We start from the raw sequence: 15,354 nt of genomic DNA on the forward strand, positions 1-15,354 counted from the left end.
CAGTTAGCAGGAGCATGGAAGGCAAGGAAGAATCCTGATAAATTTGCTGTAGTAATTCAGAAATGTCCTGTGACTAACTTAGTTCTGTAAATTAGTCATTAAAGAAACAAAAAGGTTGCAACACCACATAGTACATATGCAACACCATAGTGGTAGAAGCAGGTAGCAGTAACAGCATTACAGAGCCTGTGTTAGAGTGGTGCTAATTTTGCACCATGTGAGTATCTCAGTAGCAGTAAAGTGAGAGCAGGATATGTTCTGTGTAATAAACTGTACAGAATAACAAATTCTGTGTGAAAGAAGTAGTTTGGTAATCGCATGTCATTATGAAGCAGTAAAAGAAACAATACCATAATTAGTTTTAATTATTCTAGATATCTGGGGTTCAATTTAACTTAACTCATCCAAATGTGCTTTTTTTTTTTTTTTGCAGACTTTCTGCTGTGACAATGCTTTTGCATCAGTTGCTTGTGTAACACCACATGCAAGAGGTGCAATACAAAGAATTCAGCTGAGCAACATTATCAGTAAATGCACAGTATCTCTCCTCCCACCTTAACCCATTTAATCAGCCTGCTCATTAAAACACAACCATGCTCTCCATTTAATGATAAGGCAACATGCAGTGAAAATATTCAGTGAGATGCTGATCTGTGAACTGTCTGAGCATGTCTGTGCCTAGGGGTTTTGGTAAGTGCTCTCAAATGTTTCATTTTGTTTGGTTAAGGTATAGGAACACTGCAACCTTAGAGAAGGTGGTAGAGTTTTGACTTCATAGTTTGACTTCAGTAGGACAGTGATTTCACCATGCATTTCCAACAACAACAGTAAGGAAAGTTAGAATTGTCCCAGCTGCAGAAATACTTTGTTGTTTTCAATGCCCAAGACTCTCTTAAAAAATTTACAGTACAGTAGATACAGTAAATTTTGCAGAGTGGTCTTTTTTTTTTTTTTTTCTGAGCTGGTGCAAAAGAAAACAGACCTGCACATGCAAAAGAGAACGTCTGTGCATACTTAGAAGTAAATAACTTTAGTTGTAACACAGAAAGTTTTCTGAAGTTGTGCAAGCGTGTAATTCTTGTGAATGATTATTTTTTTTAAAGCTCAACTCATGCAAACATACATTCATGAATCAACAATGTTTTGCTTAAAAACTTATGATGTGAAAGAGGTTGCTTTAAAAACAGGTGTCATTTAGCAGGCTTCAAGAGGTCTGACAGCCCTCATCTTTCTCTGTTCTGCTCAAGTTACTCTGTGGGGCTGACACTACTGCAAGCACTGAGAGTCAAACAGCTGTTCTGGCTACTTCTGCCTGTTTCATATTTATCTACACATCTGCACTGCCTCTTCAAGTCTTTAATGAGTAATGCTAGAATACTTTTTTAAACAGTCCTCTGATACCATTTATATTAATTTGCATTTTTAAAAAGGTCTGTTGTATGTTTGGGGCTTTGAAGCTGAATGATAGACCTTTAAACAAGTATTAGTAAGATGCAGAAACGTGTTCCATATCAAATGAAGCAGAACTAAGTGGCTTTGGCTTCTGAGTGTTTCCAGTTCCTGGTGTGTGTGCCTGTGGGAAATAGTAAATTTGATGTGTACTTCCAGTAAAACACAGCAATGGAAAGCTTGGTGATTACTACTTTCAATCTGTTCATATTTTCAGCAAATTTACATGAAGAAAGCAGTTCTGTGATTGAAGATAAAAGTAGAAGCAGCTACCTGGTCTTGTGGCAGTGATACCTTTACCAGACCAGGTCCTGACCCTGTCAGATGTTCTTGTGTTATAGAAGCTGAGGCTTGAGAACTTCAGTTGCTTTTTGAGACTGGACACTTCCAACTGCTGGAAGAAAGCTGAAAGGTGTAAACAGCACTTAGCTCTCCTTTGTCGCTTTCATTGTGCAGAGTTCAGCTAAGGTGAGTACTTTATGAGATAGAAATGCAGGCAGATACACAGAATCCCCTAATTTCCAGACACCAAAACAAACTGCCCCAGTTTAGCTAAGCTGAATGTAACCACAGCCAAGATGGTTCTGCTTAACACACATAGCAGTGAACATAATCTGGCACCTCAGCAATGGATATTTGTAGAGCACACAAGACAGAGTGATAGAAGTTGCCCTTGTCAGGCAGTCTGTGCAAGCCAAGTTCTCTACCTCATCAAAAGGATGTTTTCTGCAGAACTTGGTGGGCTGCTTTAAGCAAGCCATTTTTGGTTTAGTATCCCTGACCTTTCTTCATTCTTTACAAGTCACTGACTAAAATTTGAGGTTTATGTTCTGCACCTCCAGAAATGGAAGCTCTTGAATCTAGCAACAGTTACATTTCTAAACTGCTCATACAAGTATTCAACTGTCACCTTCCTTTTTTCTCTACCTCTCCTTTTGTCTTTGAAATGTTCTATGTTTTTTTCCCCTAATTTGTTAAAGATTTTACAGGATGCACTCATTCTCATTTATTCCAAATTTTGTTTACTTTGTTACTTTTTAAAAGGCTTCCTGGAGTTTCAGTCAATCATTACTTGTATTTCAACCTTTCTCTTCCCATTATAGTTTTTAGGATGGTATTGTAAGTGTTTTAACTGAACTGGGAAGGTTACATCAAGATGGGCTGTACCGTAGTAACATAAGGAATATGTTTCATCAATGTGAAATTAATAATTTGAAATATTTTACATGAAGTGCTTGATACCTGGTTTCATACTGTGTTTCAGTGTTACAAGCATGACAGCACACTTTGAAAATGCAGGATGTTATTTGATACTGGTAATGCATGTGAAATGAAGTCAGCTTGTCTTTGATCTATAGTAGCTTTCCAGCTATTTAAATTGTTTTTCCTCAAAAAAAAAATTTTTTTTAATTATGCAAATAAAACATCCAACAGAATTTTCTTCAAGTTATTGATTTGTCAGGTTACACATGTTAACAAGTGGGATTTAAAACATAAGGTACTGCTTAGCCCCAACTCTTACTTTGCAACTATTGTGGTTCTGTGACCCCCATACCAGCTCAGTGCAGGTGGCAGAGGGAGTACCTATGGCTGCTTGATAGCAGTTTTTTAATTTTTTGTGTGTTTGTTTACCTCCTGCCTTACAGCCGCTTCATAATTTTCCTGCCTTTCACTAGCTTTTAGGCTAAATCCTTAAATAGACTGGCTCACAATTTCATCACACAGCAGATGTTGGCTTCAAAGTCCCAATTCATCTTTAGCATGCACATGCAGCTGTAAAGGAGAACTTTTCCAACCTATTCCCCTCAAAATTCTTGGAAAAAAAGTTAGTTAAAAAAAAAAAAATCACAGTTACTAAAAGCCATACATCAATCAGATTTCTATTCCATATGTATGATTTACAATACTTAAACTGTATTAAAAGGTAATAAGGGCAAAGTACAACAGATCATGTATGCACAGGAGTGAGGATATAGAAGAGAGGGTGAAATCTAGTCTTGAATTTTTCTATACAAGTAATGAAAAGAGGGGAAAAAAGATTGGAAGTTTCAAAAAAAAAAAAAAAAGGTTGAAGATAGGTACACTCTAATTATTCACTCAGGAAAACTGTAACTGCTTTACACAAAATATAACCCATTTTTATTTTGAACTAATAGCTTCCTAAAAGAGCATTCTTATTAATATAGAGAATTTTACAGCTTTATGAAGTCTAATCACTTGATCCCAAAGCTTCAAATTCCAATCAAGCAGTGAAGTTCAAGAAAGGAAGCCCAATCGTGCTGGCTCTGAGTTCCCACATGTACCTAGGGCTCCCAATCAGGAGTTTAGCACCAAGGGTATTCTTTCCATAAAACCTCTTCTAGACCTTAACTAGACTGTAATTTTCCCTCTTTTGAGAAATAAGAAAATAAATCTCATTAGCAAAAATATCCCACAGTTTAATTACAATGGCAAATGCAAAAGTAAAAAAAAAAAAAAAGCTACACATTATAAAGAATAGAACTGTAAAATAAATATATATACACATGGCAGTTTTCAAAATGGTCACGTCTTAAACATAGAACAACTACCAGGAAAATAACAGGTAACACTAACAAAGATATTGGTTAAGTGTTTGGTATTTAATTTACTAACATATGCTTTCCCCTGTATTTATTTCAGGAAACACTGAGTCATTATACAAAGTTCTGGAATTAATGTTCTCTTTTTATTGCTCCTTTGGAAAGAAAAATACTTTTTTGTATTAATAATTTTTGCTGCTTATGCTGCTTCCTTAGATTATTCAACACTGCAGGGCTCAGTGTCTGAAGAGGGAGCAGATCACTACACAGAACGTTTTACCCTGATTTTGTTCTAGAAAAATCGGAAGAAAAATTACATGTGTTAATTCAGATTCAGTGTTTTAAAAACTATGTAATCCTATCCAGTTTTGGCAACAAACAAGACAAGACAAAGCATCAGTGAAAGCACTCATATCCACGTTAACTTCTCAGCCTGACCATCAGGTCTTTTCTTGGAAATTAGTGTGCTTTCAGCGTCATGTCTGACACAGGTTTGCTTCCAATGTTTATCTTCTCATTCTGACCATGTAAACTGGTAAGGAGAAACAGTTCTTCCTACCACATAATTCTTCTGCTTTTCGTTGACTGATGTATGACAGGTACTATTTCTGTGTTGTCAAGAGCACAGAAACTGTACCTATTATTTTACTAACCACGTATCTCCTGAGATCTGAAAGACAAATCAATTCTCCCACTGTTAACAACAAAGGTCTTGAACTTTGCATCTTTTAGATGACGGCTCTTCCATCTTCAGTGCTTCTAAATTACTGGAATCAGATTTGCCCTTATCCAGCACAACAGTTATACCAGATAGAAGGTACCCTCCGCCTCCGCTCATTGTCAGTTTTGGATGGCTTCGATCTGGTAGGACCTTTAAAACAGAACATAGAAAAAAGCTGAAAAACCAAGCATCTGTGAGGAGTCACGCTGTATGTGCACATCAAATGGTGTATTTTAGTTTACAGTATTTGTTCCAGCCACAGTATTTGAAAAGTGCATCTACCTTGAAAGGGCAAAGCGTTTGCATACCAGAAACCACCTACAGGAACACCTACTGTTCTACTTCTTCATAGCACTTCCAGCAGAATTACAAATTCAAGGCTCAGACACCTGAAAGTCTCGTTAAAGTGTTCAGAACTCAGATACTTTGTGAGAAACCACAATGGGTCTAATATACCAGCAATCTTTATGTATCTACTACTATTGTAAGACACAGCAGTGAACTAACACTTTGAGCACCGTTATTCTTTTCTGTAAGTCCTCTCCTATTTTGCTTCCTTCTTCCTTTGACTGCCCTCACAGCTCTAAGCTGATTTATCTGTTTTCAGGAGGTGACACCGCGTTGTTCCTAGCTAAGGATTCCTAATATTCACAAAGTACTGCACCTGGGCAGAATAAGCCTTGCCAAGCCTGGCATGTGAACGTCCATTTGTCTCACCATCATTCTTGACAGCCAGTAACTATGGCATCCCTTGCCTTAAGTCAGCCTCTGTATAGTAAATAATTCCTTATGGACTCCAGAAGACTATGGGTGAGGAGCAAGCCAATACAATGCAAGAACCTTGAAGAGGGGGTGAGCTGCTTACGGATGAGGTGTGCTTCTGCTCTTCATAGTGGGGAAGGGTGCTCTGTGTTTATATACATCTTATTCAAACAGAGTCGAACCAGTATTTTTCACTGTGGAGATGTTCCTAGACCTAAAATTCCTCCTTTAGTTCCAGGAAACATGTTACATAAAGATACCAACTTTAGAGGTCATTACCATTCTTGTGTTATAGAAGTTTTTTAAGCCAACCAACTAGAAATTAATAAATACAGTGTACAAGAAATATAGCAGAAATATGACATTAGATTGTCACTTGGCTATTATAACCCCTGAAGCAGCACAATTATGAACTTTTTTCAGTATGCTGCCTTTCTATTTCTGCAAGTATTTCAGTGAATTGCTTTGGAAGTAGAAATGAAGTATTTCCATTCAAAAAACATTGCCTTTTCGCATAAAAATGCTTCGAAGTATTTTCTTGCTACTGTCATGTAAACAAATGTATGAGCTTGCATATAATTTCAATCAATCCAAAACACATTTCATTTCCCCAAATAGCGTAATCCTTACCTGATAGCTTCGTAGCCATGTTTCAGATAGCTTTAGGTTAACAACACCACCTCTTTCTCTCAGCTTTGTGTAACACTCTAATAAGGGCTTAAGAAAAGAAAAATCAGGTTATATGGCAATATAACCTCAAGCTTACAGTAATAACAGCTAGAGTAACATGCTCCATTTACCTCTTTATATTGGCAGTAGACAACAAAAGGCCGTGAAGGAGCAACAAACTCCAGTAAAGACAGTAATAGAGGAGTGGGATGAAACTTGCTGGCTACAAGCAAGCTGTAAAAGAAATTTCATGCACATTAGTCTTCTGCTTCTTAAAGCCTATTTTTTTTTAAAACACAAATAAGAGATGAAAGAGTTATTTTGCAGTTGTTTACATTTTGGTTTTCTGTTGGACAGATCTTGTGCAGGCTCCACGTTTTCCTCAAATCCAGACTGCAAAATGTCTGTGCTCAGTAATTAGCCAAGTGGACCATGAGGAAATAAGACTCTAAACCATATTCCAGAAGGGTTTGAGTACTGTACTGACACTGAAAGGAACTCTGCCAGACAACAGGAAGGTAGGAGAGAGATGAGGGGGAACATGAGAAATCAAGTTATGTTCTTTCATATGGCAGCACACATTGCTGTCAGCAGGTAGTCTGCTCAGTCTCAAAATTAATGTAGTGCACAAGAGAGAAGAAGGAATAGGCAGAAAAAAGACACAAAAGGTACAGAGAAGGCTGTGTGCTCTAATTCTGAACACAGGGAGCATCTATAATCCAATTTCCACTTCTATAGTATAAGAAAAAAAAAAAGTGACAATCCATCACTGCCTACTCTTTATAAGATAAAAACTGCATCCCTAATAGATGCCTTCCTTCTTTCCCCTCAGACATACATCTGCCTTTAACTCACAAATGAAACTGATAAATAGGTCTAGTACAAGAACTCTTTTACCATGGAACAGCAGAAAAGAAACATAAATCTTAAAGTTATATCTTCCACATTAAGTAGTAAACGTTGTTAAAGTCAAGGTCTCAAGAAGTTATCTCCTAAAGCTCGTTACCTAATTACTAGTTTTCCCTTACTCTGACAATGTCTTATCCTTTCTCCCTATCTGTGATGTAAGAAGCTTTTAGTTATCTTTTCCCCATTTCTCTCTTGCAAAACAAAACAAAATGTAGATTTCCTCACCTGCTATTTACTCCCATGCCAATTGAGTCATTAGTTTGAAGCACTTGCTTTATTCCATGCCAATTTCTCCTGCCTTAGCGGTACATACTGCATGGTTGTTGATCTTAACAAATGCAGAGCTATACAAGGCAGATGACTACAAAGAGGGGCAAAGCTTTCCCTTCCCTATACTCAAGACTTCCTCGAGCAAGTACTCGCTTCACATATGTAATTTATTACACCCTTCTGGCTTTACCAACAAACAAGAGAAGAAACATTCATTTGTTTTCAATCACTTGTACAAGAGACAAAAGACTAATGAGGATTCCTTGAACTCAAAATCAACAACTGGATTCTATTTTACACTGTAGGAAGAATCAAGAAAAGTCAAACCCTTTTTTTCTTTGCCAAATCGTGCACTGATGTTTATTATTTTAAGATGTGCAGGAGAGAGCAGTAAAAACACAGCAAAAGGCAGCCACTATGCAGGCAGTTAAGTGGTAGTCTGCAGACATCACTGGTGATGCTGATGGCAAGGAGACAGGCAATGCTTTTTGCAAACCTTGTTTTACTACTTCAGACAACACAGAATGACCTGTATCTGAACTTTCACAGAACAGATGAATTCTACCACCTAACCATGCTAGATGAAATGCACTAAAATACAAGTGAGAATTACTTAAAATATTTTGTAATAAAAATAAAAATAAATGCACATTTATTGGTTTTCTGAGAAAAACAGGTCTATTCCCAGTGAGCCACCACGTCAAAATTGTTTTGTTTTGCAGCATATGAATCCTTTTCTGACTATATTCTTATAAGGAAAGATGAATATGAATGCTACTAAATAAATCAGTATTACTTAATTAAATCAAGTCACCTCAGCATTTGCTTTCTCATTTGATGAGAAAGTCACAGCCTCAAAGTGCTCTTATGTTATCATGGGGCTGAACTGATAGGAATGTGTTTATTTTTTTCTTCTAAGCTTCTGATATTAAAATCATCAGGGAAATACTTTGTTGGAAAAAAAAAATCACAGCTAATGCAGGTAAAATGAAAGTAAGTGGTTTCTGTTGTTGTTTTAAAACAAGTTAGTTTCTTTTTTTTTTTAAAACAAATACTGTTCTAATTTAGTAAGCTTAGCATCTCAAGTTCATTTTTACAGAAGAGAATCCTGTTTTTTATCTGCAGTCATTTAATGTTAAATTCTACCTGGATTCTGTTTACATTAAACATAAATTTTTTAGATGTTTACTCATATCTAAAACTGATGGTTTCCTGATTAGCTCAGGAAATCTCAAACTCTTTAAGTGATGAAAAAAATTAAAACCAGGTGAGAACCAAGTGAGACCCAAGACACGTCTGGCTTGACTGCTAGCTACTGAATATTAAGAATTAACTTTTTTAAAACAAAGCTTTTATTCATTTCAAAAAGCATTGATTTTCTCTAGGTGCACTTTGAACAAAACAGCTTTCTGACTCACCCATCTGCATTCTTCTCTCTCAGCAAAGCAGCAGTTTCTGTTAGCTTTTTCCTTCTCTCCCATTGTTTTCTTTGCTTTTCTCGAACCTTCAAACAATAAAGCATTTTGTGCTTTAACATGATCACTACTGCATGAACTGAATTTTTGTTTTATGCACCTTAGACAGCTCAACATAAAGCAAGTTTTAAAACTCAATTTCAACACCTGAATAAGCTATACTTTAGCATGTCCGAAATCAGCAACACTGTATTGACATCATAAAACTCAAATAGCCATAGGCAATATTCTTACATTTTCTTTGTTTTCTTTTTCTTTATTCTCTTTAAATTCTGCATCCTCAGCATTAATGTCAATTGTTTCCTGCTCTTCTGTTTGGTTGATCTCCATAGCTGTTTCAGCAGAAGATTCCTCTTCTGTTCCCTGTACAGAACTTTGCTTCTCATCAACCAGTCCATTCATTTCTTCCTCTGTTAATGCAGTGTCTTCAGATTCTGAAGGCAGAGTCTCCACAGACAATGTCCCACAGAGAAGACTATTCACTTTGCTGAGAGGAAATTCATGAAGATTATTGAAAAAAGGTTTTGGAAATCCAAAACAACTGGTGGCAGCCCTAACGGGACCACCTCCCGGATACATCTGGATAATAGATCCATAGCCTACAAAAGTGAAAAAAATATTTTGAAGTAGTTCCTTTTAAAAGTATCAAACCCAAGAGTATTTCTTAAGTTTCAAATTAGCCCTCGCCCTCTGTTACTGTATGACTTACCTCCCATTCGCTCCATCACAGCCCCCAGCACAAGGCCTGCACATGTTTCCATTACGACCATCTTGTTGCCAGCACGGACATTTCCTAAAGTAAGCATCTGAGCTAGAGTGTCATAACGCAAATGGCTAGAAAACAAAGGGTTTCAAGAAATATCAAATCTGTTCTCTTAGAAGCAGACATATAGCTCAATAGAGGCCAAACAAAGGAAGCTGGGGAAGGAGAAGGAAAGATGTTTGAGAAACCTTTTTATTTTATCTAAGGCAAGAAGTAAGAGACTTTTAGACATGCAGAGAGCCACTGCTAGAAAGGTAATTAGCAAAACAGAGGTGGTAGGAAGTGGTAAAAGCTGATGCTGCATGCAGAAGAATTTTTTTCTTCACTACAGGAGCATATTGATTCATTTTCTATATCACATTACTTTTCATTAATTTACAGTTCTTCCATTAACAAGAAAAAGAGTATTATATACAATAATATTAAAATATTTTTTCAAAATATCCATATATTTGTTATCATTCAAGAAGAGAATGAAAATAAAAACTTACATAATTTTGCCAGGTTCCCTTGCATAATACATTGTTGAAAGAATGCGAGTGGATGGTTTTACAATTGTAATAACTGCCTCATATCTGTAAGAAGTACACAGCAATAGCCTTATTTCAAGCACAATAAATTCAGGAACTATTAAATATTTTCCACATTTTAAAATTCACTTACTTTTTTTTCTTCTTCTTTATGTATTTATCTTGAGCAAATTCTGTTTTGTCTCGGAATGTCGTACTGTTCTCTATTAACTGTTGAACAATTTCCTTAGAAGAGACAATTTATATTCATTTATTACAGCTGGTATGTACTTCTCGTTCATTTTATATTTAGTGGGTGTTTTTGTTTTTTTGCTTTTTTTCCTAACAAGCACAAAAAATATTACATACATTCCTCTATTGGAAGAAAAAGTTCTACTGACACCAATGGCAAAATAAAATTCTACTCATCAGCCAGTCACTACTTCAGCTTTAACTGTGAAGCCTCAGTACCTACATATTTTTATCTCATGCTGAATATGAAGGGGACTGACTACCCTGCTCTCTATAGGTGATCAGCTGTTTTTAGTCACACTGTATTTAGAATGGGGCAGAGTTATGTCTATTGGCAGTTATTACGGAACAGTTAACTTATAGTCTAGGTTCTCAGTTTAACTTTCACCATTGGATACAGCCATGTAAAATACTTACTACATCTTTGAACAAAAGAAGGAACATGATGTCATAAGCAGTATTTACTTGAATCTAACTCCTTCTCTGGGTCTCTGACTTCAGCATTTCTATCTCTGAGGATATCTTTTGCATATATATATACTTCTTTTGTCTAGACCACTTTAGTTTTTCCTCTTTACTCTGGCTATTTATCAGGCACCTCCCTTACCCCACTTAATTACTTCTGTCTTTCAAATTGTGCTAGACTCCTGTACCAGCTCCTTGCAGAACATCAAACTCTTTAGTATTTGCTTTTTCCTACTAGGAGTCCTAGTACTTCTTCCTCCTCTACCTTCCACATTTTCCCAGATTTCCAGTTTTTGTTTCCAGGTCTTGTTCTTATTTCTTCCCTTTGCCAATCCAACTCTCATTTCTCATGCTTTCAGATTCCAGCTGGAGTGATCATTAAAACCTCCAACAGAAAAAAAAAAAAAGCTTTCATTGTTCAGATTTGTCTTCATGCTGCAAGATAATAATAAATGCTGCACAATGCTGTTCTGGTTGCTGTGATCAAAGTAGTTGGACTGACAGAATTCTATGTTCCTATTAAACATGAATGAAGAGCAACAGTGTAGTCTGGCCTAATAGGAGTTTGGAGAGGCTGGTGGTAGGAAATGACACAAAGAGTATTTTCAGTGTGGACAGCTGAAAGCTGCCACTGTGCTTTGAGAACTTAGTCCAAAATACAGTGGTGCGAGTAGTTTTCACTTGCTACTTTTTCAAGCCTTTGAAAGCTAAAGATGTGTTACTAAAAGAGTGAATCAGTGCATATTTTGCCTTATTCTTGGAAGAAGTTAAACACGATATCTACTTTTTTTTCCCCAGTAAAATTTAGCGAGGAAACCAGATAATATTCCTGTAGGGTAAACATAACAAGCTAAAGGCAAGCTGCAGCACTTTGCAGTACCCCAGAATTACTACAGCCTAATACCACGCACCTATCCCTCAGAATATGGGAGGAATTTGGGAAGGTGATGGGAAAAATGAAAGCTTTATTTCACAGAGCAACCATCTCTCAAACTAAGCCTGCATCACAAAGCCTGGGCATTGACTTTTTACACAGCCTAATAGTGATGGGACAAAAGAGAATGGCTTTAAATTTAAAAAGGGAAGATGTAGGTTAGAAGGAAGGAACTCTTCATTCAGGGTGGTGAGGCCCTGGCACAGCTACCCAGAGAAGCTGTGGTGCCCCATCCCTAAAGGTACTCCAGGCCAGGTTGGATGAGGCCCTGGGCAGCCTGAGCTGGGAGAGAGGGGGGGTTGAAGGACGGGACAGCCCTGCCCATGGCTGGGGATTGGGCTGGGTGGGCTATAAGGTGCCCTCCAACCCAGTCCATTCTGCGATTCTATGGTGATGACAAAGACACACCATTCACATACAAAAATTCAAATTTTACCAGACGTTCATGGAAGGATAGTATCTATTGCTGCTAATATAGCAGTCTAAAATGAATATTGAGAAACCACAGTTCACAAAGTAGACTATTTTAATAACCTATATTATCAGTACGGTACATGAACAGCACAGACATGCAGAGGACATAAAGAAAAGACAGTGACCTTCTGCCACACAGCTAATGAGAACTAACAGAAAATGTCAAAGCTATCAGACTCATTAGTACATTCTTATCAAAGAGAGAACACCAAGAGAAGCACAACCATGGAAACAGAGGAAATACCATTCTAAACTCCTCAGATTCATCCATTATTAAGCTGACAAAAGCAGAACAGCTGTTTCGAACAGCAGCAACAAACAGCAAAGTGCAAAGACGAGATGAACTTGATGTAAGCATGAGCAATTTCTTATCTTTTATGAAAAAGGATAAACCAAAGATGAGAGAGAATTTTGGCTGACAACATCTGCAGAACAGAATGTGCTGCATAACATTTAAGAAGGCCTCACTTTTTGTGGATTAAGTGTGGGGTATAAACCAACACCTTTTCTAGAAGAGCTGATCTCTTGGGAATATTCTTAGCTTTTGAGTTGCTGACAAAACACATGCATCACTGTTTGGTAGGCAGCAGCCTAGAGGCACACTGATAGTATGCTAGTTACATAGTGTCATTAGTTAATGAGTATGCGTTCGTCCATAATCCCTCGCTACATCTTTGATAGTTTTATTATTGGACAATTTTAAATATATCTGTAATATAAAAGTAATATTTTGAATTTTTTAAGAAACAAACAGAAAAAGTGATTGTGTGAATTACATTTCCTTTGTGGTTTATATTTATCTTACATCTATTGTATTCCTTTATACGTCTGTTGTGATTCTTAATACGGTAAAAATTCATACTTGACTTTCTACTGATAAAGTTGTCGACCTTACATGAAGTTTTCTCTGAAAACAGCTTTTACATTTTTGTAAAAACAGATCTTGAGCAGAAGAACAAAGAAAAAGCACTCAAGTCTATGCGCCATTAAAAAGAACAGCCTGTTCCGTAAACTGAAAGATAACCGTCAAGGTAGCACAGAAATGACACCAAAACCTTATTTTTTACCTGTCCTTTAATACCCTTGTCCTTCAAAGCCTTTATGTCATCATGAGTCAGTTTTTGAGACTTTCCATCGTCAACTATGTTACGATTATCTGTCCCTGCTTCTTTTGTTTCTAAGAGAAAAGGATATAGATTTGTAAAAGCTAGCTCTAAGTACTTTTCAGTTGGAGAAACATGATTTTAAGTTTCACAGAAAGCAGATCTCTCCGCGTTTAACCCACATGCTTTGTGCTCTTGCCAAGTATCTTGTAAGCAATTAACATGTAAGATACATCTTTCTCTATATATTCACCCAAATTAAGGTTCAAATTTTCTCCCATATTAAGAAGTGTATTTGTTACAGGACAACTGGAACAGTAGACCAAGTAAAAAACCATGCACTTTTATGACAGAAAGAAGTAACATCATTTAATGAAAAATTAATAGAAAGCTTTTCCATCATCTTTGGTCTTATCAAAGAATAACTTGTTAGTGCTTTTTTCCCCCACGCATCAATCAATCCTCTGTAATACCTGTGGTAGTCTCTTCCACCTGTCGCTTTGGCTGCAGGTTTCCATCACTTGTTACTTCAAATGTAGTTCCATACACATGTCCAATGGCATTATCCAGATAGAAGCCCTGCTTCTCAAAAATAATTTTTCTGAAATAATAAAAAAGTTAATGACATTTAAGGCATTGTTTTAACCATGTCTGAAAGGACAAGTGACAGGATTTGAAAACCCCCAACAGCTGGAAGTCAACTTGATATACACCTGTTTTAGCCACACCTTTGAAGCAAATCAGGACAACCATAAAGAATGAAATACTACCTACTATTAACCACAACACCACATTATGCTGAAACTGGTTAGGAAAAGAATGAAAAACTGAAATTCAGTGTACAGCATGAACAGTGTGCTTTCAGTTAACAAGAACTCTGAAATGCGAAGTAAAACATAGGGATATAGAACTTAAATTGCACAGCACCATTTTCGACATGAGAAACAAAGCATCCAACCACAGATACTGCATATAGATACAGATACTGTTCTCAGCCTACCCTTACTCTCATTACAGAAAATAACGAATTAACACAGAAGTTATTTCATTCCCTATAGCAATATTTACTCTTTTACTTTATTCTTTCTTTTATGATGGATGCTTAAACAAAACTAAAGCTGTACACTGAGATTTGCAAAAAGGGATCTGACAGCGATGTCCTGGCAATGCTCTGCAGGCAACAGAGTAACCACCATCTGAACAGCTAAAGCGTTAACTGAAGAACCCCTCTGGCACCTGATTCTTCTGCTCAGCATAAAGCCTCTTAATAACCAGCACTCCCAGCTTCACTTTCTAGGCCTTGCTCACGTACAACACCTTTCAGTCTCCACTAAATCAAAAGGCCAGAACACCAATGCTCACTTCTACACGGTGGTCTACAAACTCATCTGCTGCACCGGGAAGAGCACTGGAAGGGCTGTCCCTTGATTACAGTATTTCCTGCTGGGTTACAGGGGCTCCCTGCTATACCAGCAGGCCTAGAAAAGGGAAGCAGACTCTCAGAGCAGCACTGTCCCACTGAAGCTGCTCCCTGCCCTGCTACAAAAACAACACTGCCCCTTGCAGAACGCACCGCGCACAGCAAGGGAAGCACGGCGACGGCATCTCCAACTTGCTGCTCTTTCTCAGCTCTTCACTTGACATCACTTTGACAACGACACCTCAGCTATCTTTCAAATTCGTGACGTCTCTGTAAAAAAACGCAACTAAACCCTCGCTGCTTTCAGCCGCAGGAGGCGGGACAGGACTGACACCTCCCAGGGTTTTAGCGAAGGGTCCCACGGCGGGACGACCGCGGGAGGCTGCAGAAAGATCGCAAAAGAAAATGGAAAACCGCCCACCGACCCCTCACCTCTGCCGCAGCACGGGCACGGCTTTGAAGACGTCACCCCGCTTCAGCACGGCGCAGTCCCCCTCACGAATTCGCAGGCTCAACCTCCGCTCAGCCTCCATGACCGCCGGTGTGCTCCCGCCGGAAGCGTGTGCTCTCGCCGGAAGTTCCCCCGCTCTGCTTCCGGTGGCAGTGCGCCGGCGCCGC

The 15,354-nt window shown here is 37.8% G+C and overlaps 2 protein-coding genes across 2 annotated transcripts in view; one reads left to right on the top strand and one right to left on the bottom strand.

Moving 5' to 3' along the window:
- The window catches only part of CHGB (chromogranin B), a 29,604-nt gene extending 26,951 nt beyond the window's left edge, over positions 1 to 2,653 (top strand). The window contains exons 6-7 of the transcript XR_016463994.1: positions 434 to 690; positions 1,667 to 2,653. The gene's annotated coding sequence lies outside the window, so the exon portion shown is untranslated. The remainder of the gene's footprint in view (positions 1 to 433; positions 691 to 1,666) is intronic.
- A 310-nt stretch (positions 2,654 to 2,963) lies between these two features.
- TRMT6 (tRNA methyltransferase 6 non-catalytic subunit) lies at positions 2,964 to 15,328 on the bottom strand. Its single transcript, XM_031596796.2, has 11 exons — positions 15,169 to 15,328; positions 13,790 to 13,917; positions 13,281 to 13,390; positions 10,243 to 10,334; positions 10,071 to 10,154; positions 9,526 to 9,650; positions 9,051 to 9,415; positions 8,760 to 8,845; positions 6,294 to 6,396; positions 6,124 to 6,210; positions 2,964 to 4,881 (listed from the first exon to the last, which is right to left on the bottom strand). Exons 1-11 carry the CDS (start codon positions 15,267 to 15,269, stop codon positions 4,708 to 4,710), a joined length of 1,455 nt encoding a protein of 484 aa, XP_031452656.1. The 5' UTR covers positions 15,270 to 15,328; the 3' UTR covers positions 2,964 to 4,707.
- Between the last annotated feature and the right edge of the window lie 26 nt (positions 15,329 to 15,354).

This window comes from Phasianus colchicus, chromosome 2 (genome assembly GCF_987193195.1).
Source record: "Phasianus colchicus chromosome 2, bPhaCol1.hap1.1, whole genome shotgun sequence".
In the NCBI taxonomy this organism is placed as follows: Eukaryota; Metazoa; Chordata; class Aves; order Galliformes; family Phasianidae; genus Phasianus; species Phasianus colchicus.

Coding starts and splice junctions, on each gene's coding strand:
- TRMT6 (XM_031596796.2), bottom strand. CDS start 15,269: ATGGAGGCTGAGCGGAGGTTGAGCCTGCGAATTCGTGAGGGGGACTGC. Junction 13,391..13,789: donor GGTGGAAGAGACTACCACAG/GTATTACAGAGG, acceptor CTTTTCTCTTAG/AAACAAAAGAAGCAGGGACA. Junction 9,416..9,525: donor TGTGATGGAGCGAATGGGAG/GTAAGTCATACA, acceptor TCACTTTTGTAG/GCTATGGATCTATTATCCAG.